The 23353-nt window shown below is 36.9% G+C and overlaps 1 protein-coding gene across 13 annotated transcripts in view; it reads left to right on the top strand.

The window, feature by feature from the left end:
* DYRK1A (dual specificity tyrosine phosphorylation regulated kinase 1A) overlaps nucleotides 1–23353 on the top strand; it is a 147582-nt gene that overhangs the window by 106873 nt on the left and 17356 nt on the right. For 4 of the 13 annotated variants that reach the window (XM_023724439.1, XM_023724437.1, XM_023724431.1 and 1 more), the window contains 6 exons: nucleotides 5652–5848; nucleotides 12718–12837; nucleotides 14527–14715; nucleotides 18401–18548; nucleotides 20319–20605; nucleotides 23178–23324. In XM_023724439.1, the coding sequence (XP_023580207.1) occupies nucleotides 5729–5848; nucleotides 12718–12837; nucleotides 14527–14715; nucleotides 18401–18548; nucleotides 20319–20605; nucleotides 23178–23324 (1011 nt within the window). In that variant the 5' untranslated portion in view covers nucleotides 5652–5728. Of the gene's footprint in view, nucleotides 1–219; nucleotides 4431–5651; nucleotides 5849–12717; nucleotides 12838–14526; nucleotides 14716–18400; nucleotides 18549–20318; nucleotides 20606–23177; nucleotides 23325–23353 lie in introns of all 13 variants that reach the window. The other 9 variants (XM_023724440.1, XM_023724438.1, XM_004389439.2 and 6 more) reach the window with 6 other exon arrangements.

Below are 23353 nucleotides of genomic sequence, written 5' to 3'. Positions count from 1 at the left end.
GTTAAGCTTTTCTAAGATCTCTTCACTGTAAAATTTCTTATGAATATTTCTGAAGTGAAAATAACTGAGACCATGAACAGGGCATGGGCACAAGAGAAACACATTATTAATCTGACGTGAAAAGAAATCTCTAAAAAAGAGTCCTGTGAATGGCAGCACAGGTAGAACCATGGCAGTTTAGTTTGCCTTATACCTGCTTTCATTAATTTGTGTTCTCAGGCTCCTGTCACGTGCCAGGGATTGCTTAGGGTGTGTTTGATGGAAGAAAAACACATTGCTCTCAAGAAGCTTCCTCTCTTGTGATGAAGATGGGACAGTCTTCCCATAACTGTAATAATATGGTTTGTAATATACGTCTTATGAATGATAAAAATTGAATGCAGTAAGAGTTTATAGCACAGGAAAGGAGAAATCCTTTGTGATTGGGAACACATCATGGGATGGGTGCCAGTAAGGTAGGTCCTATAGATAGGATTTTAAAAAACCATTTATTTTCAAAACCAAAAATTCTTCAAGTAGAAAACATAGGTAACAATTTAAAAAATCACAAAAGAGAAAAAATATCTCCATTTTTTATTTCACCATCCAAAGATAACCATTGTTAATATTTTTCTGTGTTTTCTACTTAAATATACATATATATTTTTTCTTAAAAAAAGGTATAAAGGAGTAGTGCTTCCAGTAATGATGGACTGTGTAATTCGTACCAATCCTATCTCTGAGATCAACAAGAAAATCTGAAAAACAAAATGTTTGAAGGCATGAGGGAGCTGACAAGGCAGTGAAGAATTACGGGGTCAGGATGCTGGAGAAAGAAACTCAGAGAGGTGAGCCTGGCATTTTGGGCCACTCTTCCTCTCAGGAGTGCCTGGTAATTCTGGAAGAAGCACCTGAAAGGCTAAGAAGTGGGGCATAGCCTTGCAGTTCATGAGACTGCGGATATAAAAATTGTATGACAGGGCCTGCCAAATAAAGGCAGCCTTGTGACACCCCCTAGTGTTTGTGTTGGGACCCATAAGGGCATAAGAATAAGGGTTAGCTGCAAACAGATCTGCCTCACAGGGACTATAGCCCTCTTTTGAATCATTTTAATCCCTGATTGCTGGGATCCCAGGCTACCAGCTATAAAAAACACAAACCCATTTTGGATAAAGATAATATCATCTTTATGGATTTTTCTTAGATCATCTTTATCCTTAATTTAAAAAAAGAAGAAAAGTGATAAGAAAAAATCTGTGAAAGAACCAAATAATGGAATCATCAGAGACTTAAAAATAACTTTGTTTAATATGTTCTGGAAATAAAAGACCAGATTGAGAATTTTGGCAGAGAGCTGGGGGTCTTCTAGAACAGAAAATACAAAAACTAAAGTTACGAACCCAATGGATGGCTTTAATCTACTGCCAGAGAAAAAGAGAACGTTTCAAGAAAAAAAAATGAGATGAATAGCTTGACAAAAACAGTGGAAGCCAGAAGATAATGAAATGATAACTTCAGAATGCTAAAAGAACTTGACTATAAATCTAGAATTTTATACCTAGCAAAAATGTGCTTCAGTACTGAAGGAGAAATAAAGACATTTTTAGATAAAAACTGAGGGAATTTGTTACTGGCAGACTTGAACTTAAAGGAAGTACTGAAGAACATTTCTTTAGGAAGAAGGAAAATGATCCCAGATGAAAGCCTGGAGATACAGGGAGGAATGTAGAACAACTATAAAAGGGTAAACATGAATGAATAATAGCAGTATAAAACAACAGTAATAAGTGTTGTGGATTTATATGTAAAGAGAGACAGAATTAAAATATGAGCCTAACAATTGTATAGAAATTAAGGGAGGGGTGCTAATTTTATTATATTTGGATGCATCAAGGATATGTAATCTTTATTATACTCTATAAGATAACTAAGAGAATACTAAAATAATGTTACATGTGTCAAGGGTGTTAAAAAATCAGCTCAGCAAAGGAACATAAAATGGTTGGAACAAGTAGAAGGGTTGTTTGTTAGTCTTTATACATAAATAAAACCCTACTGCATACTGTTTAGGATACAGAGAGGGTGCAAGTTAAAGAATGGACAAAAGATATGTCTCAAAGATTGATTAAGCAAAAGCCTGGTGTAGTCGTATTAATATCAGACAACTTATATTTTAAGGTTAAAAAGAGGGTAAATTCATAATTAAAAATGATTTTATTTATCAAGAAAATGTAGCAACTCTAAAATTTGTATAATCCAATAACAAAAAGGAGAAATAGTGAATGCACAATTATAGTGGGACATGTTAATGCACCTCTGTGGGTAATTGATAGAACAAGATGAGAGCAGAAGTAGAAACACTTAAGAGAGGATCAACAAAGCTGCAGTTGGTTCTTTGAATAGAATTAATAAAATTGATAAACTTTTGATGAGACTGCAAAGAAGAAGGGGAAGGCCTTAGTAACCAATCTTGAGTGAACAGCGTATCATTACAATTCTCCCGACACCGAAAAACTCACAAGTGTGAGGGTATTATGAAGTACTTGATGCCAATGCATTAGAAATTTAGATGAAGCAAACATACTATTCTACCACCTGTCAGTTTGTTGTGTTGTGGATTGCACGTTGCTATGGTACTGGAAGCTATGCCACCAGTATTTCAAATATCAGCAGGGTCACCCATGGTGGACAGGTTTCAGTGGAGCTTCAAGAATAAGATAGACTAGGAAGAAAGGCCTGGCAATCTACCTCCAAAAATCACTAAATGAAAACCCTATGGATCACAGTGTTCCAGTCTTCAACCCATCATGGTGGTGGTGCAGGTGGAAGCAGTGTTTCATTCCATTGTGTGTGGGGTCGCCGTGAGTCGGGCTGACTCAGTGTCAGTTAACAACAGCAGCAGATAACCGGAGGACTGTACAATGTTTGTGCGTTGGAAGACTCAGTATTATGAAGATTTCAGTTTCCCCCAAATTACTCGATAGCTGTGCTGTCTAAAATGGTAGCTAGTAGCCATGTGTAGCTATTAAAAATCGAAATTAATTAAAATTAAAATTTAAAAATCAGTTCTAGTCCACATGTCAATCAGAAATAAAATGGATAAATAAATCATCATATGTTCATAGAGTGGAATACTATTAAACAATGATAGTGAACAGACTACAGCCTATAGGTGTAACATTATGCAAACAAAGCCATTTATATAAAGCTAATACTAATCTGGTTTTAGAAGTCATGATAGTGCTAACTTTCAGGGGAAGAGGAAGCAGGTATCGACTGGGGTCAGGGTATAGGGGTTTCTGGGATGCTGGTTATGATTTTTTTTTTGCTATGCAGGTTGTTCACTTTATGATAATTTGAGCTTTATACTTATGGCTTTTACACTTTTTTTGTTTATATTACAGTAAATAAGTTTAAACATAGTATAGGATGATTACATTAATAGTAAAAATAGAAGCTAACATTTAAAAAGTGCTTGTTGCGTGCCAGGTTTCATTCTGATTGTCTGCTTGTGATATCTCATTTAAACCTGGGGGGACGGGGTTAGTATGATATTATTTTTGCTTCGTAGCTAGGGAAACTAAGGCTCGGAGTGGTTAAGTAATTTGCTGTTCAAGGCCTTGGTCTTTTTACTGTTTGTTTATAAGAACTCTTTGTATATTAAGGACCTCAGTTCTTTTCATCCACATTTATATTCCTTCCCAGTTTTTTTTTGACGTACAGATTTAAACTCGGCCCCTCTCCTTTCTCCATTGTTTGGCATTTAGGTTTTCAATTTCTTGCTATTATGAACAATAATAACCACCTTTGTGCACATTATTTCCATAGGATAAATTCCTAGTTGTTTTTTTCTTAACTGAACAAAATTGCTCCATGTAATTGAATTGACTGAACTTATTTTTCAGTATGAGTAGTTGAATATTTTTAAAAAGTTATCCCCATCTATCATCTTAGGTACTCTATCCTTTTATTTATTCAGCAACTATTTATTAATGATGTACTATGGGTCGCTATGAGTCGGAATCGACTTGACGACAACGAGTTTGTTTTTTTGGTTTATGGGTCAGTTGAGGACCTCATGCTGTAATGGAAGGAGACACAGAAGCTAAGGTCTGAAAGCAATGCTAAGGGCAGGTGATACTTAAGTTTTAGAGATGGGACACTTGAGATTTGCATTTTAGAAAGGTCACTCTAACTATCTTTTAAAAGAAATAGGAAGTTTTAATTGGGTAAAGACAGAAAGACCTATTAGGAATTTGTTTTAGTAATCCAAGTGAAAAATGCTACAGTGGAGATGAAGAGGTTGTATTTCAGTTTTCTATAGGGTCACTATGAGTTGGAATCGACTCGATGGCAACGGGTTTTCTTTTTTTTTATAGGAGGTGGAATCGGCAAGATTGGGTGGGCTATGGAGAAAAAGAACTCCATCATGACTCAGATTTTTGACTCAGGTGACTGTGTAGAAAATGGTGTCATTCACTGTGGTAGAAAATAGAAGCGGAATGTTATGTTTTGGGGGCATTGAGCTTTGTTCTCTTCAGTTTGAGAACTCTTCACAACATCCAAATAGAGAGTGTATGTGCCACAAGAACAGGTACTAACACCGTCACCCTTTACATTACAGTACATTTACTGTAAGTCATTGCTGCTAACGTTGAGCCAATTATTATTAATGCCAGAGCTGTTGTTCTAAGTACTTTACATATATTAAAGCACTTAACCTTCCCAACAGCCTTTTGCGGTGTAGATATTATCAGCCAGTTTTTACGAATGAGGAAACTAGGTGTGCAAGTCCACACAGCTGGTACGTGGTGGAACTGGGATTTACAACCCTGCAGCCTGGCTGCTGCATCCACACTCTTCACTGTTGGGCCCACTCTTGTCTCCGAAATAGTAGACTTTAGACAAAAGTATCCTGGTGCTCAATAGAATGGCCTGTTGGATGGCAATAGTTAGTTGGTACCTTCAGGGGACAACCATAAGTGTTCTGAATCTGGAGTTTGTAGACCAGGGTTTAAGCTTTGCCTTTTGGCTTTAGTCTGTGATGCTAAGTTTGGCTGTATATAGAGAGGGTTCTCTTTAGGAGACATATTGACTATGCTAGAAGGGTCCAGAGGATTCCAACAGCCTGTGCATTTGTTTTTGTGTGTTGTGTGCTCAGTCTGTGTCGGTGGACAGCACCATTAGGAGAAATCATTCGCCTGATACGGGGAATGCTGGGGGAATTGGTTGTCATATAACTGGCCGGCATGAAGCAGCATCTCAGTAGTACCCTTTTTTAGTTGGTTTGTGAGGAGCTGACCCAAGAGAGGCCGTTCTCAAGAATCCAAAGATTATTTATATAACATATTATGGTTCTCAATTGACGAAAATCTCGTATGTGATAATAAGTATTAAAAGTTAGTTCTGTTACTGAACAAAAAGATTTACTTAAATTTTCTGTTAATACAGATTTATCCATACTTATTTTAATCAATTTATATATTTTATACTGTTTAACATACAGTTGTGCTGAGTGGCATATACCTGTTTGTATTTCTGAAGGTTTTTTTTTTTTTTTAATACTACTGAACATTCTGAAGTACCTACTTAAAGAACTATTAGATTTGTCAGATGATACAAATGTTAGGGTGTGAATACTTCCTTAAAAGTCACTTGTTATCTTCTCGTAGGAGGAGAGACTTCAGCATGCAAACCTTCATCTGTTCGGCTTGCACCGTCATTTTCATTCCATGCTGCTGGCCTTCAGATGGCTGGACAGATGCCCCATTCACATCAGTACAGTGACCGTCGCCAGCCAAACATAAGTGACCAACAGGTTTCTGCCTTATCTTATTCTGACCAGATTCAGCAACCTCTAACTAACCAGGTAAGTTCATGATGTATCAGAAACGATTGTGCGAACAGTAATTTATTCATTAAAACTCTGGAATATCAAATAGGCAAAATTCTTTAATGGCATTTAGCTTTATATGATACATAGAATTCCAGATTGGTAAAACATGATGTTAAGAAGTTTGCATTAAAAAGTTTGTTGTTGTTTTTTTACATTCTGTTTCACATAATTAAAAAAAAAAGTCATAAACATAACCACATTCTCTCATTCTGGAGTAGAGAGGGAGAAAGTCATTTCTAGAGAATATTGGTTAAAATAAAGGAAGTTAAATAAAAAGCTTAGTTTCATGGAAAGATGGTTAAGTAGAAAAATACAAGTATAGGAAAACAAGTCAGATTCCATTGCAACAGACTTACAGAGCTGATTTTATGCTGTTATAAACTATTTTACTACACATTGCTGAAAATAAATACATAACTCCTTAAAATTTCAAAGAAAAATGCCTGCAAATTAACCATGCTGTTCATGCTAATATTCAGACCAGAGATTCAGCAATTACAACGAATGCTGAAATATTTTCTTCATTATGCATGCGCGTGCGCACACACACACACACACGTTTGGGGTACATGTGTATACATGTGTATGTGTTTAATATCTTCCTGAATTAACTGTACTTGCTTCAGTGATTTTTGATTTGGGGAAAATTTTCTTATTAGCTATAGTTGTAAGGTTTCTTTCACCACTGGTAATTGGGCATATGATGAGCATAAAAATAGCTACTTAGGAATTTGAATTGTCACTGTTTTGTTTAGGTCTCTTAATATATTAAATAATGGTCAAAAATTTTGGAAATTGAAAAACAGTTTTAATACTGGATTATTTGTATGAGAATATTGTGTTCTCCTGAATTTGGCAATATATGGTTTTAATGAGCAATTGGCTACAGTGAAGTAATACCTTTCTTAGGGGGTGCCCTTGTGTGTGTTGTGATAAGATTTTACCAATATGTGAGCTGGCATTGCATTTATAAAATGCTTCACAGTTAAGTAGTTACTAGGGTAAATTATGGCAGGACTCAGGAGTCTTATAATTTGTTTCACGCAGTGAATTGATAGAGGAGTGTAGTTCTGTGTTTGAGAATTGGAATAGTTGGTCAGAATGTTCACTAAGTTTGGAAAGTGTATACCAGAGAACATCCTTTGGTCATCCAGGAAATAATAACAGCACAATGATACATGTACATTGTGCTTTTAAGAAACAGTGTGTTCAGATTCATTTTCCCACTTTTTCAAAAGCAGCCTATCAGGCAGGGTGCTATTTTTATCTGTACTTTACAGCTGAAGGGACCGAACTCCGCTTGTGACTTCTCCAAGGGTGGAAGCAGTAGGCTCTGGGTTCCAGCATAGGCTTCTCTCTTATCGATGCGGTGCTCCTTTGGTTCTGATGCCTGACATCTGCAAAGGGCTAGGAAAAAAAAAATCCAATTCTTTAAAGATATCTTTATAGTTATATAATTTTAATAGGTAATTTAGTTAGCAAAGTACCTATTTTTAGATACAGTGAACATGTATTTTACAATAAGAGATATTTTACTTAGTATTTCCATTTTAAACTGTAAAATATTTTAAAAGATTCCTACAATGTAAAAAGACCGTCTTTTAAGTAACAATATCCAGGCACATATTTCTGCCCAAACCCAGAAATTTCTGAACCGAATAAGGCAGTCATGTTAGAAGATGTATCTGTCTTATAACCGAAGTGTAAACCATGAAAGCTGTGTGCTGATGTGGAATGGTCTACAAGTCATCAGGCATGAACTCAAGGTCTAGGCTCAAGATCTGATTGTATGTTGAGTCAGGTCACACGGAGCCTTCATATTTGTTCTTTGCATGTAAAATGAGGACCTGAGAACCAGATTCCCTGAAGTACCTTCTAGCTCTAAGCTTCTGTTGTTTAATTTTCATTGTTTCTTGTTAATCTTCATATCAGTGCTTTTAAAATAAGATATATGGTACAAGTCAATTCAAATAAGATAACTTTAACATTTTATTTCTGGTAGTTAAATCTTTCTTATATAGGTATTTGGCTTGATAGAAGTTTAAAAACAATCTTAGTCAAAAACATAAATTTAGAAAATGAGAGAAATGTAGAAGTAAGTGTGGAAAAAATATGACTGATACTTGGAATGCTGAGTCTCTTTGGGCTTTTATAGTTTTCACAGTACCTTTCATAATTCTTGAACTTATACCAGTACTTTGGATGTGTGTTCTGTATGCTATCAACTTCATTAGTATCTGCCAAAATAAGCAAGAAAGGCAGAATATAGTATTTCTGATTTTTCATTATATATGAAAATATGGGGTAAGCATAAATAAAATGAATGCAATAGGTACTATTAAATTAGAATAATTTTTAAATAAAGTCCTGGAGCTTATGCTGTGGAATCTTTTCAGGGAAAAAAAAAATTAATGGTTGTTTTAATTCTTGTAACTGATCTAAACAGGAGGTGCAGACTACTTTTGCTCTTCTTTTGCTCTGTAATCTGTGTGAAGAGAAAGGGTAAGAGTGTGAGCTTTAGGATCGTGGCTTTTTCCAGCTCTCAGAGTCAGATAGCTGAGGCAGCAGGATGCCATCTCATCAGCTTTTTCCTTTTTGCAGTGAGAACCCTGTGTGCGTGTGCATGGCGGGGAGGTGTGGGGGGACGCTAGCCACCTGCAGCTTGGTGAGCTCCAGGGCTCTGTGAACACCATGGGCTTGCTGTCAGTGCTAGAAGGGAAGGAGTTTGCTACATTACTGTACATTCTCCTGACTCTGAGAGAGGCAGGAACTAGAGAAAGCATCAGATGCTTAGGGCTGGCCTTGAGTCTTAGTATAAATTTGTAATTGCGTATTTGGAAACGTTATATTCTAATTCTGGATTTGTGCTTATGGCAGCATAATATTGTAAACAGAAAATTTGGTTAACTAGCATGAAATCACAGTGGATGTCAGCAAAAGGAGTGTTACTCGCTTTGTAGAAATTACTTTGTTCTTTCCATATATTTTGAGCATTTACCATGTTCTGAGTGTTATTCGAAGCCCTAAAATACATGTTAAAGGCCAATTTTGGGGGGGCAGAATGCATCTGTTTTATAAATCAGGGTGCCACCTGAAATAGTAACTTCTGTTGCCAGAAGTATATAGGAAAAGTAAGGTACTGAGAATTAATTAGCTAATTGATTGGCCTTTGTAGGCAGAGTTCAACTAGTGTGGAAAAGCTTAATGATATTTTGTGATGTGCCGAGCACATAGCACACACTCATACTGACTCGCAGAAACTTGATCATATTTCTGAAACTCACATTCATATCCAATTTCTTGTATGTATTACACATTTAAAATGGTTTTCTTGACTGTGTGATTTTGGTGTTTTGAGTGAATATAATTACTCCTGGAAAAATGTAGTCATTGATTCTTCTTCCAGATGTTTGACAGTGGCATTGTAAATAGGCAAATTAAAACTTAAACACATTCACAGTTTTGTGTGTAACTAATTTTAATAAATGCATGTGCTTATTTTATTGGTATTTATTATGCATACTTCAATTCTTTTGCCCAATAAATAGCCTAAAAGTGACTCATCCGCAAGGGTAGAATAGAGGCCTCAAGTTGACAGGAAGCTCTTGGTATAATGCTGTGGGTTTGGTGCGAGACTACCTCGTTCTCATTTTAGCTGTGTTCTTTCCAGTCTCTAAGACCTTGGTCAAGAGTCTTAAGTTCCTCATTTGTAAAATGGTGACAAGAATAGTACGAGTTTTTTGAGAGTATTACGTGACAAACATGTAAAAACATACATGCTAAAAATGTAGTGTCCAGTAAATACTTGCTGCCATTATTATTTTATTACTTTGTTGTTATTCAGTTGGTTCTACCAATAGTTATACTTTCTATCAACTTGTCTTACAGTGGTAATGAAACTTTTCACTGATTCAGATTTTGTGAAACTTCACATCGAGGCTGTGCATCACTAGTCCAAGAAGGGGCTTACTGAGTACGTTACTTGCATGAGACTTTAAAGAAAAACAAAACAAAACATGCTAAGGAAAGCCTCTTCCATTACCTTAAATGCTTATAGCAGCCATTCTCATAAAAAGAATTGACATGTTTAGTACTGATTTGTCTATTCATTAAGTCTCCAATAAATAGTATAAGAATGAAACATTCTATGAACTTAGCTCTATCTATTGTTTATATTTAGAAAAATAAAAGTATATATATTTGAAAAAATAAGTAATGCAGATTTTTTTACTCCAACTATCTTTTCAAACAAATAGTTAGAATCACTGGGTTTTTCCTTTCTCCTAAAATTATATTTATGACTTTAAAACAACATGAGAAAAGATGATATTAGCTTAATACAGTGATTCAGTCAGTGAATTTACTACCTGGATAGTAAGTTTTTACTGTTTATTTGTGCAGTGAAAAATAATTTTTGTTAGTTTAAGAGAAAATGCACTTAGGTAAGTCCTGTAATCATTCCATCTTTCAGACCATGTAGATAATAATTATTTCCTGTCTGTCCACTCTCACCTTACAGCCCTCCTCCATTCTTATTTGTTAGTGTGGCTTAAGTTAGCAATTATCCCAAGACTCGAAACATTCCTGTGAGGCCTTAGTATAATATATTTCTCAACTCTCTGTCCCCTCCAATTGATCTCAGTGTCCTTTGGGAGTGGGCTGTGTTGGGGACTTCTGGCTCAATAGATTTCACTGGCTTAAAAGTCTCAGGGCTAGGCAGGAACACAAGGATGGAATAGTGATAATGACTGCGGGTACCTTGATGTAATGAATGGGTTGAGGATCTGTTGGTTGCACAAAGCCCTGTTGGGAACCCCTTTAATGAGGCAGACACTTGGGGGAAGAGTGGGGCTCCAGTGTCAGTCGGGAATCATTGGCATGTTAGTTGCAGAACGTGTGGGAATGTGTATAGAGGCCGCTTGTGCTCTTGCTCCATCTGCAGTGGAAACGGTCTGGCAGGAAGCTCGCGTTTGAACCTCCCACTGTCTGTTGGATGATGGAGACGTGGTTTAGGACTCAGGCGTGAAGGTTTGTGGAGTATGATTGAAATGAAGTTTAAAAGAAAATGTCGTTAGATTTATTACAGCCCCTGAAACTTATTTGTGGTCAGTTTCTAGTATTACCATGAGAAGGGATATTGGTACTATGAGTTCATTTGTTTATTCAACAGATATTTTTTGAACACCTACTATGTGCCAGTCATTGTTTTAGGCAAAGATAATACACTAGTGAACAAAAGAGTTCCTGCCCTTGTTGAGTTTTCATTGGAGTGGAAGATGGGGGATAAAAAATAAAACAATGAAATGAATAAATATATAGTATGTCAGGTAGTGGTAAGTGCTCTGGAGAATAATAAAGCAGAGAAAGGGGGAAAGGAATAATAGGGGATATGTTGGAAGCGTTACCATGGATGACATGTTTTACTTAACTGTGTGAAATGAGTACAGATTTCAGCCTTGCTTCTTAAGGGGCAGATGACTCGTAGGAGGACAGGGTATGTTGTGGGTAGCTGAATTTCTTCAGCATCAGGCTGTTCGAGGGTATGGAGCTATGCTGCCAACCTGTGTTTTAGTGCCAGCTGTCCTTTTTCCCCCCTGAATTTTATTTATTTTGCTGTTGTTGAGAATATACATAGCAAAACATACACCAAGTCAACAGTTTCTACATGTACAATTCAGTGAACATTGATTACATTCTTAGAGTTGTGCAACCATGCTCGCCCTCTTCTTCTGAGTTGTTCCTCCCTCATTAACACAATCTCACAGGCCCGTAAGGTTCATGTCTAATCTTTCAGGTTTCCATTGTCAATTTGATCTCGTACAGATAGTTCTTAAAAGAGCATAATGCTCAAAATAGGCCTTTTTTACTAGTTAAGCTAAACTATTGTTCGATTTTAAGATGACTTCAGGGAATATTTTTGGTTTAAGGTTTAAGATTATCTCAGGGCAATAGTTTCAGGGGTTGGTTCATCCACACTCCATGGCTCCAGGAAGTCTAGAGTCCATGAGAATTTCAGATTCTGTTTTGCATTTGCCCCCTTTTGATCAGGATTCTTCTGTGGAATCTTTGATCAAAATGTTCAGTACTGGTAGCTGGGCACCATCCAGTTTTTCTGGTCACATGACAGAGGAAGCAGTTGTTCATGGAGGCAGTTAGCCACACACTCCATATCCTCGTCCTATTCCTGACTCTCCTTACTCTGTTGCTTCAGGTGAATAGAGACCAATTGTTGTGCCTCGGATGGCCGCCTGCAAGCTTTAAGAACCCTAGGCACTATGCAATGAACAAGGAGGTAGAACAGAAGCACTAAACACATTATTAGGCTTGTTAACTGGGGTGTCCCATGAAACCATGACCTAAACCTCCAAACCAAGGAACCAAATCCCATGAGGTGTTTGGTTGTACCTAGGCAGACTCAGCTTCCATCTGGTTCTTGAAGCTGAAAGTTGCCTCCGATGGTTGAGTTTGGCTTTGCCTGCCTGTTGTGAACCGGAGCAGATTTTAGGAATATATTCAGAAGAAATTTTCCTTGGGCTGACTGGATGGTGAGGGAGCCTCCTTGGGGAGTATCATGTTTGTCTCCCAGACCAGAGGTGTGTCTGTAATCCCACTGTTTAATTTGGGGAACAGGGTTGAAGCCTTGAGCAACTGGGCACATTATCTTCTAGTTTGTTTCAGTGGTTGTCTTCATTGGAATTCAGATGAAAGAGATAACTTTGAGAGAGCATATGTCATCTTTTAATGTAGATGTCTTTTTTTAAATAGATAATAAACAGGTCACAGAAGAGGGAATTTATACCATTTTATATAGTTAAAGTGCTAGTCTTCTCTGTCTATTTAAGGTGATGCCTGATATTGTCATGTTACAGAGGCGGATGCCCCAAACCTTCCGTGACCCAGCAACCGCTCCCCTGAGAAAACTTTCTGTTGACTTGATCAAAACATACAAGCATATTAATGAGGTAAGACTGTTGATTTGTTATAGCAGCATCTAGTAATAGATCAGGGAAGAAAGTTACTTCATGACCTACTTAAACATTCTAAACTTTTTTTTATTCCTAATGATTGTCATTAAAATTACTATGAAGACTGGTAAGTTATTGATTCACAGATAACATAATTACAGCCATGTAAAGAAAGCTATATTAATAAGGATGGTGTGGGGGGAGATAATTGTGGATAACTTCCTTTTCCCCCAGAATATGCTGAGTTATCATTTTTGTCATAACTCTTCCCCCCAAAAGAAAGAGGGAAATAATGAGACTATAAAAGTATATGCTTATGTTAGAATTTTGCTTAAATTTTTACATATCTATTTCTACTTTTGCCATGGATGTCAGGAAGCTCTGAGATATATTTAATACTCAGTTACAGTCATTTGGCCTAGTTTATTTGATCTCTGTGTTTCTGTGGTTTTAAATTGTCTTTTAAAACTTTGTGTGCTTTTTTACTTCTTTCACTGTAAGATGTCTGAAAGCCTTTTTGGTGGTGGTGAGTAGGATAAAAACCATAGATGGCACTTTGAATTACTTGTGTCGTAACTTGGCCCTTTGCCAGCAAAAAAGACTTTTCTGGTGTCTTGGGCCTTTGGCTTGATTGCCACTTGCTTCTCTCCTCAGCTGTAGCTCAGTAATTAATTACAGTGGAACCTGTGAGAGCTGGAGCTTGACGAGACTGCCTTGTTTTTCTGGGTCTCGCAAGTTTTCCACCTTTGTCAGAGTGCAGTCTTACCACTTTCCTGTTGCTCTCTATTAGTGGAAGATATTTGCATTTTCCTTCTCTGACAGGTTTCCACCTTATGCAGGTTCAAGCTTTCTCAGGTTTTACTGTATTAAGTGACCCCTTTCCGGAGAAAAGTGGAAGTGCTCCAGCTTTTTTTCCTCTTCCAGTGGGAGCCCTGAGCCTTCTGCCATAAAAGCTTACTCTCTACCAGTTTTAGAGCCGTTTAAACTAAAAAGATGTTATATGTATACCAGTTTATAGCAGTTTGATGCTATTGAATGCTGATATTACTGTATTACTGTGGATGTGGCCAGACAAAATTAGAATAAACTAAACATTTCTGAGTTGGGTTTTGTACACATTAATATGTTATGAAAGATTTACCAGAATAGCTTTTAATAATCTGAAAATACCAGATAAATTGTCAAAAGTAGCTTTGTTGCAGCTAGTTTTAAAAAATGTGTTGCTGTCTTATAAACTAGAATTTTTCTGATAGTATTCTATGTGGTGTAATTTATAATTTTCTCAAAGTTAGTTACAAGTTACTTGGGACTGCTGACTAGTTTACCTTTTATTTTTTACTAGTCTTAGAAACTTTTTTGTAAGTCTGTTCTATAAGTCTCTGGTCCGGTTTCCCTATTTATAAAATAAAGAGATTTGCAAGGAATTATATTTTTGTCACCATTCAGCACTATAAAGTGAATTTCACTGTAGATATTGTTTGTTTCATTGGATATGTCAATGTTATTTTCATAATTCAAATATCGATCATAGAAAATTTGTTTTTTGTTTTTTTTTATTTAGTACCAAAGGATAAAAATTTATCAATTAACTACAGATAAAAGATTTGCTCGTACATACTTTTGATATATATACCCCTCCTCCAGTGATTTAAATTATACAGTTAAAACTACGTATTCTCATTTCAGGTTTACTATGCAAAAAAGAAGCGAAGACACCAACAGGGTCAGGGGGACGATTCCAGTCATAAGAAGGAGCGGAAGGTTTACAATGATGGTTATGATGATGATAACTATGATTATATTGTGAAAAACGGAGAAAAGTGGATGGATCGTTACGAAATTGACTCCTTGATAGGCAAAGGTTCTTTTGGACAGGTAATGGAAAATGATGAATTTCATGAATTAGAACTTCTTAGTGAATCATGTTGTTATACCCTATTATCACCAGTACGCTTTCTTTGAATATTTTTACATCCACACGATGGGTGTGTAGATATTTGAATTACCACACTTCTATAAAGATAGTGAAAGTGCCACCAAAAAAAAAAACCCCAAACCCGTTGCCGTTGAGTCGATTCCGACTCATAGGGACTCTCTAGGACAGAGTAGAGCTGCCCCGTAGGGTTTCCACGGAGCAGCTGGTGGATTGGAGCTGCCGACCTTTTGGTTAGCAGCCAATCTCTTAACTACTGCGCATCAGCTATAAAAAATCTGTTAGACTTCTTCTTGACTCATTTTCTATGGCTATCACTTCTTTCATAGGGACTTTATATGATGAAATCTATATGGCTGCACCTTCATTGTCTATATAGAGATATTTACCCTCCTGTCTGATACACATTTTTCTAAGTGAGAGGAATTACCCTTTTCAGCTGGCACAGCAGATACCCTCCCACTTTTTTGGAGGCCTCCAGAGCCTGGGTTTTTCCCTCACCCTATCTTCTAACTGTATCAGGCCTCCAGGTGGGCAGACAGTCTTCGGGATTCCCTCTTGCTGTCCTCACCAGTACCAGCATTGCTGCTATTGTAGGTGGAGTCTTTCTGATGGAAAGCATCAGCCACGCAGCTTCTACCAGGAAGGGTGAGGAAGGGTCTCCAGCACATCTGTTTTTTTCCTCCTCCTCTCTCTCTTTTCTCTCTACCTGCAGCCCTCCCTCTTCACCCCCCATGCAGCCCCAACACAAAGCACTGTTACCCATTGCCAGTGAGTTGATTTTGACTCATAGTGACCCTGTAGGACAGAGTAGAACTGCCCTGTAAGGTTTCCAAGGAGCGGCTGATGGATTCGAACTGCCGACCTTTTAGTTAGCAGCTGAGTTCTTAACCACAGTGCCACCAGGGCTCCAACACAAAGCACAGAACCCTCAAAATATTAGCCTGTTCATCAGTTGTGCCTTGTTTATCAGAGCTATCAGTCCTTCCTTGTACTTTGAGAAAGCCTTTTCTCTGGCTGCGGGTGCCCCAGCTGTTCCCGTTTGGTAAATTTTACCTGTCTCATTGAAACACAGATCTCTCTTCTGTTTGAGGCGTGCTTTACTCTTAACCCCAGTCTCCTTTGTATTGCAGTGCTTGTGCAGTGTGTAGCCTGCCATCCAAATACTTTCGACTTTCAGTTCATGAGGATAAAACGGGGCTCAAAATGACTTTTCCTGGATGGATTTTTTTTTTGTTTTTGTTATTTTAAAACCATGAAACCTACATGCTCTTTTCTGGTTTTGCTCTAAGAGAAAGCAAAACAAGCACTTTCCAGGCTGTGAGGAAAAAGTAATTACATGTCAGTGTAATCATGTTTTGGACAAAGTGTATGTTATGGATCATCAGCAGCCACAGGTCTACTTAACCCAGAAGAATCTAAGCTGTTAAATCTGTAAGGAAACGTGGACCAGGGTGTTAGATGACTTGTCTAACTCCAGTGTGGCTCTATCAGGCCCTGCTGTCACCTGCATAGTGTGTCTGTGCCTGATTTCCCACAGTTTGTACATCACTGAGGCATTTTTTTCTTTGCCTTGACTTATAACCTGTTTTTCTTCTGACTCAGAAGTTTCTCAGTGGTTTGGGAGCCCTCTCTATGAAGGTATTCTATTTTGTCAGAAGTAACTTCTGCTTCTCTATCTGAACTTCTTAAGAGAAGGCTTTCTGAGTCCTAGCTCTTAATCGAAGCGGTAAACACCATAGACTTAAGGATTGCCTGTCTTTACCTTGGAAAATTATGCAACGTTTAGGCAGTTACTCTCAATAAGACATTTTTCTAACTTTTGTGACATCCACCATGGAAATTGTGGCCATACAGCCTACTTGATGCTTAACTTAGCTGTCCCCAAATTCTCAGTCTTTATACTTGCAGCTGTTTTCCTTCTCCCCTCCACCTAATTTTCTCATACTTTAATTCCTAAGAGCTGGTGAGCATAGTAAACCTGTAAAAATAGAGGCCTGTTTGATATCAAATTCCTTTCACCAGGTCAAACTGATAGTCCCCTCCCAGGCTGAAGTGTTGTGCAGTGTCCACATTCAGGTTCAGGGCCTGTCTCTCACCAGAATAATGTCTCCCATATTGACCTGGTAGTGGAAAGTTGGTCAGACTTGCTCTAAATCCAGCGCTAAGTCCTTTTCAAAGGAGTTCCTCCATTACATTAACCAGTGGTTATCAATGCTGATTGCACGTTAAAATTTCCCAGGGAGCTCTCAAAAGTACTGGTGCCTGGGCCCCAAACCAGTTAAATCAGAATTTCTGTGGATGGACTCTGGGCATTGGTAGTCTTAAAAACTCCCCATTGAGTGTGTAATTCATGGTTGAAAACCATTACTTTAGCATGTAACTGGTTAACTATTTGCTAGATCAGTAAATAGTTGGGCCCGTTAGTGACCTTTGTCCTGGAGACCATCGGAATCTGAGCATTGACCTGTAACTCGGTTCAGTCAACATATTCAGTGAAACAAGAATATCAAAACCACCTGAATTTTACCTGGTAATAGCCTCTGATTTAAAGATAACAGTATCTCTCAGATTTGAGTGAAATGAGGGATATAGCGTTTTTCTTTCGAAGTTTCATTTCAGCTGAACCATTTTATCATCTGTTATTCACAATGTATTTAGCCTTGACTGATGGAGATTTGGGAACATGCATTCCATTCTCTTCTGCTAATCCAGTCGTTCTCAACCTATACGTTGCAATCACATGGAGTTTTACCCCAACCCCAAAACAGAAGTTCATCTGACCCCAGACTCTTTAAATGTGCTAGAAAATGTATCTAAAACTATTACCTAGTCAGACTACATATAATATAACTTATTTTTAATCAGTTATAGTGCTTGTCCCTGGTTAATAGGGATCTAGTTTTCTTTTATGTATGTATTTATTGATTTCTAATTTTTATGTAGATTTCTTTGTTAATACTATAAAACCTATTTTAAATGAGTACAATTTAAAATGAGAGGTGTGTATGCTGATTTGCTCGTGGACACTCTGCTTTTTTTCTTAGTAATCTCATCTTAAAACATCAAAATCCCCTTGTTATGGCATTTAACTTACATATATATGTAATGTAAACTGATTGTCTTATATGCTTAAATGTCTTTGAGATTTTATTTTAAAATTAGAAAAGTTATCTGCATTTCTGAGATGAATTAGAAACTTTTAAATATTACACACATATACTTGGAATTTAAACCAGGTTTATCTCTCATTAAAAGAATAGCCAATGGGATGAATTATAATGTCTTTTAGTAAGAAAAATGAAAAACCAAAACATTTGTCAAGATTCTTAATTTGTTTCTGGAGGAAAGCCGTTCATCTAATCTTGATAAGAAAGTTGTCTGTTCAGTAGATGTTTAGAAATACTGTAAGGATGCAAAAGAAAATTTAAAGAATTCACTTAAAGTTACTGTGTAAGTAAATGGATGTTACACTGAATTGAAACAGATAGGATCTCTTCTAATTAGGAAGGTCAGAAAAATTAAAATGTTGAAAATAAGAAAAATGTACAACTAAAGTGAATTGTAAACTTGTAAAATTATCATTAATGAAATAAAAAGAGATTTTTCACCTTTTTTCCTCTTTAGGTTGTAAAAGCATATGATCGCGTGGAACAAGAATGGGTTGCCATTAAAATAATAAAGAACAAGAAGGCTTTTCTGAATCAAGCCCAGATAGAAGTGCGGCTTCTTGAGCTCATGAACAAACATGACACTGAAATGAAATACTACATAGGTAAGAAAACAGACAAAGCAGTGCGCTCAAACGCAGACCAGAAATCTGGAAGTTAATGATTATTTTTATGTCAAAATACGTTGATTTTATCTTTTAAATGATTAAAAATTCAGACTGTTTCTGTTGTAGAACATAGATTTATATAAGATAATTGATCTGACAGTAATATTCTAAATCTTTTGGAATGCGCATTCCAGGTGGTGTACAATGTAGAAAGAAACTAGAGTAGTGTCATTTTTTGCCATTTGTTAACATTGCACATTTATTCAGAGGGTCATCTTTCTGGTAACTTTTTATTATTATTAGTTGCTATCGAGTCAGCTGACAAATGGCGACCCGATGTGTGCAGAGTAGAACTGCTCTAAAGGGTTTCCAAGGCTGTGACCTTTTGGAAGCAGATTACCAACCCAGTCTGCCGAAGTACTTCTTGGTGGGTTTGAACCACCAACTTTTCAGCTAGTAGTCAAGTTTTTGACCGTTTGCACTACCCAGGGACTCCTGGTAACTTTACCCATTTCTAATACAGCTCAGAAACTCGAAGTAAGCCAGTATGTTTTTAATGGATATGAGAACCATTTTTGGAAGTCTGAGCCCAGATCTCAGGCTCCTCCCCAGGCTGTTATCTGCCAGTTTGGCAGCGTTAGAAGCCGTTAGACTTACAATAATAAAAAAGGTAAAAGCCACCATTTACTGAGCTCCTACCATATTCCTTGGGCTTTTCTTCCATCATCTGTAGTAATCATAGTAGTCCTAAAAGGAGGAGCAGTAGTATCCTTATTTTACAGATGGTTTGGTCAAGCAGTTACATGTCCAACATTACAGGGCTCTGGAGCTAGGATCTCAACTGACCTCTCCCTAATTCGAAAGCACGTGTTTGTTTCCTTGTCTCATGATCTTCCTTCTGAAAACAAAAAGGAGACCAGAGACTTATGAAAATACTGAAGCCTAGGGCCAGTTGACATATGCACAAAACATCTTCTAATTATACCTTCTATAATACTAATTTTAATCAAGTCTAAGATGTCAGTGATTGTACGACACCAATTTATGTACTACCACAGGAAAAAAATTGCTGCCAGATAGAGTTGTAGGACACTATCAATTTTTGAAATACAGACTTTAGGATTAGTGAATTATGGAAGTTCCTATAGGCATAGATACTTAGTAATTCATGTTCAAAAATGCCAGCTTTATCTGGTAAATGTAAGGTTGAAGTTATTTAGCAAACTACTTTTAGGAAATGAGAAGAGTGCACTATGGTTCTTTAGTCCCCCCAAAATAGTTGAAACAGAAATTGGTGTTTAAAGGTTTAAGCTTCAAATATTCTGATTAGATATCATTCATAAGACACTCTTCATTCCCTGTTGTTAGAGTAAAAATGAGCTTGTACTATTAATTTTTCTTCTGTAGTTTATTCTTCTCTGTAGTTAATATAATACGTAGTAATACCGTTTGCATCTTAAAACCTTTACTGTTTATCAGTTTGCTACTCGTGTTTTCAGACCTGACTTAGTTTTTAGTGGTACTTCTCACAATATATCTCTTACTGACAGACGCTGTAGCTGTTTAATTCAGCAGAAAAGTAGTTTTGCTATTCTCAGCTGATTAAAGAATGTGCTATTACTGCAGAATGCTGATTGCCAAGCTTTAACTTGATTTTACTGTACATTTGACATTGTAGTGTTTTAGATTATTTTGAGAACACATGCACACGTTACTCTGAGCTTTATTGGTGTGTATCATTCAAAACAAAACTCTTGTCTCTTTCAGTGCATTTGAAGCGCCACTTTATGTTTCGGAACCATCTCTGTTTAGTTTTTGAAATGCTGTCCTACAACCTCTATGACTTGTTGAGGAACACCAACTTTCGAGGTGTCTCTTTGAACCTAACACGAAAGTTTGCACAACAGATGTGCACTGCACTGCTTTTTCTTGCGACTCCAGAACTTAGTATCATTCACTGTGACCTAAAACCGGAGAATATCCTTCTTTGTAACCCTAAACGCAGTGCAATCAAGATTGTTGACTTTGGCAGTTCTTGTCAATTGGGGCAGAGGGTAAGTATTATTTCATGGTTTGTGAATTAAAGTGGGATTAGGTAAAACAGTGTAGGTGGATACTTGAAATGTTACTAATAATGCATAGACAATTATGGTTATTTATCTTAAAATGTAGACTCTTGATTCACCTTGTTTTGATGTCTACATCTTTTAAAATGCAAATAGTAATGCTTTGAATTAAAAAATATTGATTGTTCAAAGTGGATATATTTAAAATTATATGTATACTAAGAAAATAAGAGATGCAAGAATTAAATACTAGGTGATTTATACCTATATTTTCCAAATAGAGGTTTTAGTATAAATTTATGGGAATTTCAGTACAAGAACATTGAATACTTGCTTTAAAATACTTCTCTAAAGACAGCTCAAGATAAATGTTTTTCCGGGAGAAAAAAAAAAAAACCTCATTAAAATATTCAGGTAATTTATCTTTAAAACCATAACGCATTGCCGTCGAGTCGATTCTCACTCATAGAGACCCTGCAGGACTGAGTAGAACTACCCCATAGAGTTTCGAAGGATGTAATCTTTATGGAAGCAGATCGACCTTTTGGTTAGCAGCTGAGCGCTTAACCACTGTGTCACCAGGGATAGCGTAGAAGTTACATTGTCAATAGACATATTTATTTTGATAAATAAGTTTAAATCTTTTTTTCCCCCACCGATTTACAGTTTATGTAAATTCTTGATGTGTCAAACTGGTTTCATTCAGACTGCTGGAAAAAGCCGTAATCAGTTGCAATAAATAGATGAAGTTTAGCTGTTTAGGAAAAGCAGTTTTTCTGACCATTCTTTCTAGCATCTTTTGCATGTAAAATAGAAAGTATAAGTTGTTCCGTTAAAAGAAGTTAGACTCACCTTTCGATACTATTCTTAACACTGCTTTATTTACTTGAAAGTAATGAAACTGCATTTCTTTAAAAAATAAACTAACATTGAGAGGTTACTGTTTCTTACTGGTTTTTCTATTTCTTGTTCTTTTTCCACTGCTGTTCAATTTTTTGTCTAGGTTCTAAATACAGCAGGTTAATCATGAAGGTTTATAGCCAGTTAACAGGATTATCTCATTTTTGTTTTTTTCTGCAAATTAACATATGATCATTGATAAAACTTTTAAAAGTTGAAGGAGTAGAAAGCAAAGTTTGCAGTTTAAAAGGTTCTAAGCCTCTGAATTTAGGGATGCTCATAGTTATGTGAATATGGAATAAAGTGTTGTGAATGGAAAACACACACCTACCTTGAGGGTAATTTAAATAGATTTTAGACTTGGAGAATTTTTTTTTCCTAAACCAAATCATATATTCTGTCCTAATATCAATATTCTGTCCTAATGTCAAACACTACTATCTCTGTCCAGCCAAACTGAGACAACTACCCATTTAGCTCAGGGAGTTTTTAACCATGCGCACGCTTCAGAGTCTCAGAGAAAGTCATTTCCAAAATATATATGCAGTGGCCTTCCCCTACCTACAGCTACTGGGTCAGAACCAGAAGGTGGCAGGACAAGTGTGTTTTAGAATAAGCTCCTCAGTCTTGTAGAGGACCCCCCAGCCACTGCTTTAACCAGACTGGATATGTAGGCGACAAACTTCCTTGCATAAGTTAGTCATAGTACTGAGGCGTGTTTTTGGGCCTAGGAGGTTTAACAGTGGTGTTGGCATATAAAAGCCTGGACATACAGTCCTTCTTCCTTGTTCTTTTGAGTTAGAGTTTCTTCTTGTAACCTCCGGTGGGTGGAAGAGCCTGTGGAGGCAGGAGAGTGTGGGCGACTTGGCTGGAGTTTCAGGTGGGGCCACCCTGGCTGGCCGCGTGGTTTGGGTGTTAGTTTGGGAGTTTAATTATGAGAGTTTTCTTTCTGTCTCTCTCTCTCTCTCTCTTAATGAAACTTCCCTTGTTTTAATGATATTTTTAGATATAAATTTACAGTGGCTAAGTGAAGATGAATTGGTCTTCCAAGATGATGTCATTGAAAACGATCCATTTCAATACAGATGTTCTTTTTCTAAGAAGGCTTGGGTTGAGATGGAGGGGCAGGGCAGAGCAGAAGTGATTCAACCTCCATTTGAATCTTTCTGTAGCGGCTTTGCTCGGATTTATCAGTGAGACTAGTACAGGACAAATGTCTGAATTTTAAATTACATTGTGCTGAGGTAATTTGATTCTTAATGCTGAGATACTTCTTCAGGTTAAGTTTTGCTATCAAGTTAGTGACAAACCATAGCAGGAAAGAATAATCAATAGGAAAGTGAAATACTCTCAATACTTTTTTAAAATAAAGTGTAATTATTTGTTTTAAATGTACCTTAATTACCAGTTAGGGTTGGACTAAATGAGAGGGCTTGCACTTTGCATTTCACCATCAGATAAACCAATACCTTGAAATATTTAGTTCATTAAACAATATTCATAAGGTCAAATGTCTAAGTCAGTGTAAGTAGAACCCTAATTCAGAAATTTTTTCAGCCCCCCCCCCGTTAATAACAGATCAGCATTCTTAATCAAATGATGTCTGAAATTCTAAACAAAACATATTTTAAAATTAATACTATTTTGAAATATATTTCAGATATACCAGTATATTCAGAGTCGCTTTTACCGGTCTCCAGAGGTGCTACTGGGAATGCCTTATGACCTTGCTATCGACATGTGGTCCCTCGGGTGTATTCTGGTTGAAATGCACACTGGAGAACCCCTGTTCAGTGGTGCCAATGAGGTAAAGGATGTGTCACTTTAGAAACGTTT

This window comes from Trichechus manatus, unplaced genomic scaffold (genome assembly GCF_000243295.1).
Source record: "Trichechus manatus latirostris isolate Lorelei unplaced genomic scaffold, TriManLat1.0 scaffold00245, whole genome shotgun sequence".
Lineage (NCBI taxonomy): Eukaryota > Metazoa > Chordata > Mammalia > Sirenia > Trichechidae > Trichechus > Trichechus manatus.
The sequence above is the reverse complement of the archived record's forward strand: the minus strand, read 5'-3'. Positions and strand labels throughout refer to the sequence as shown.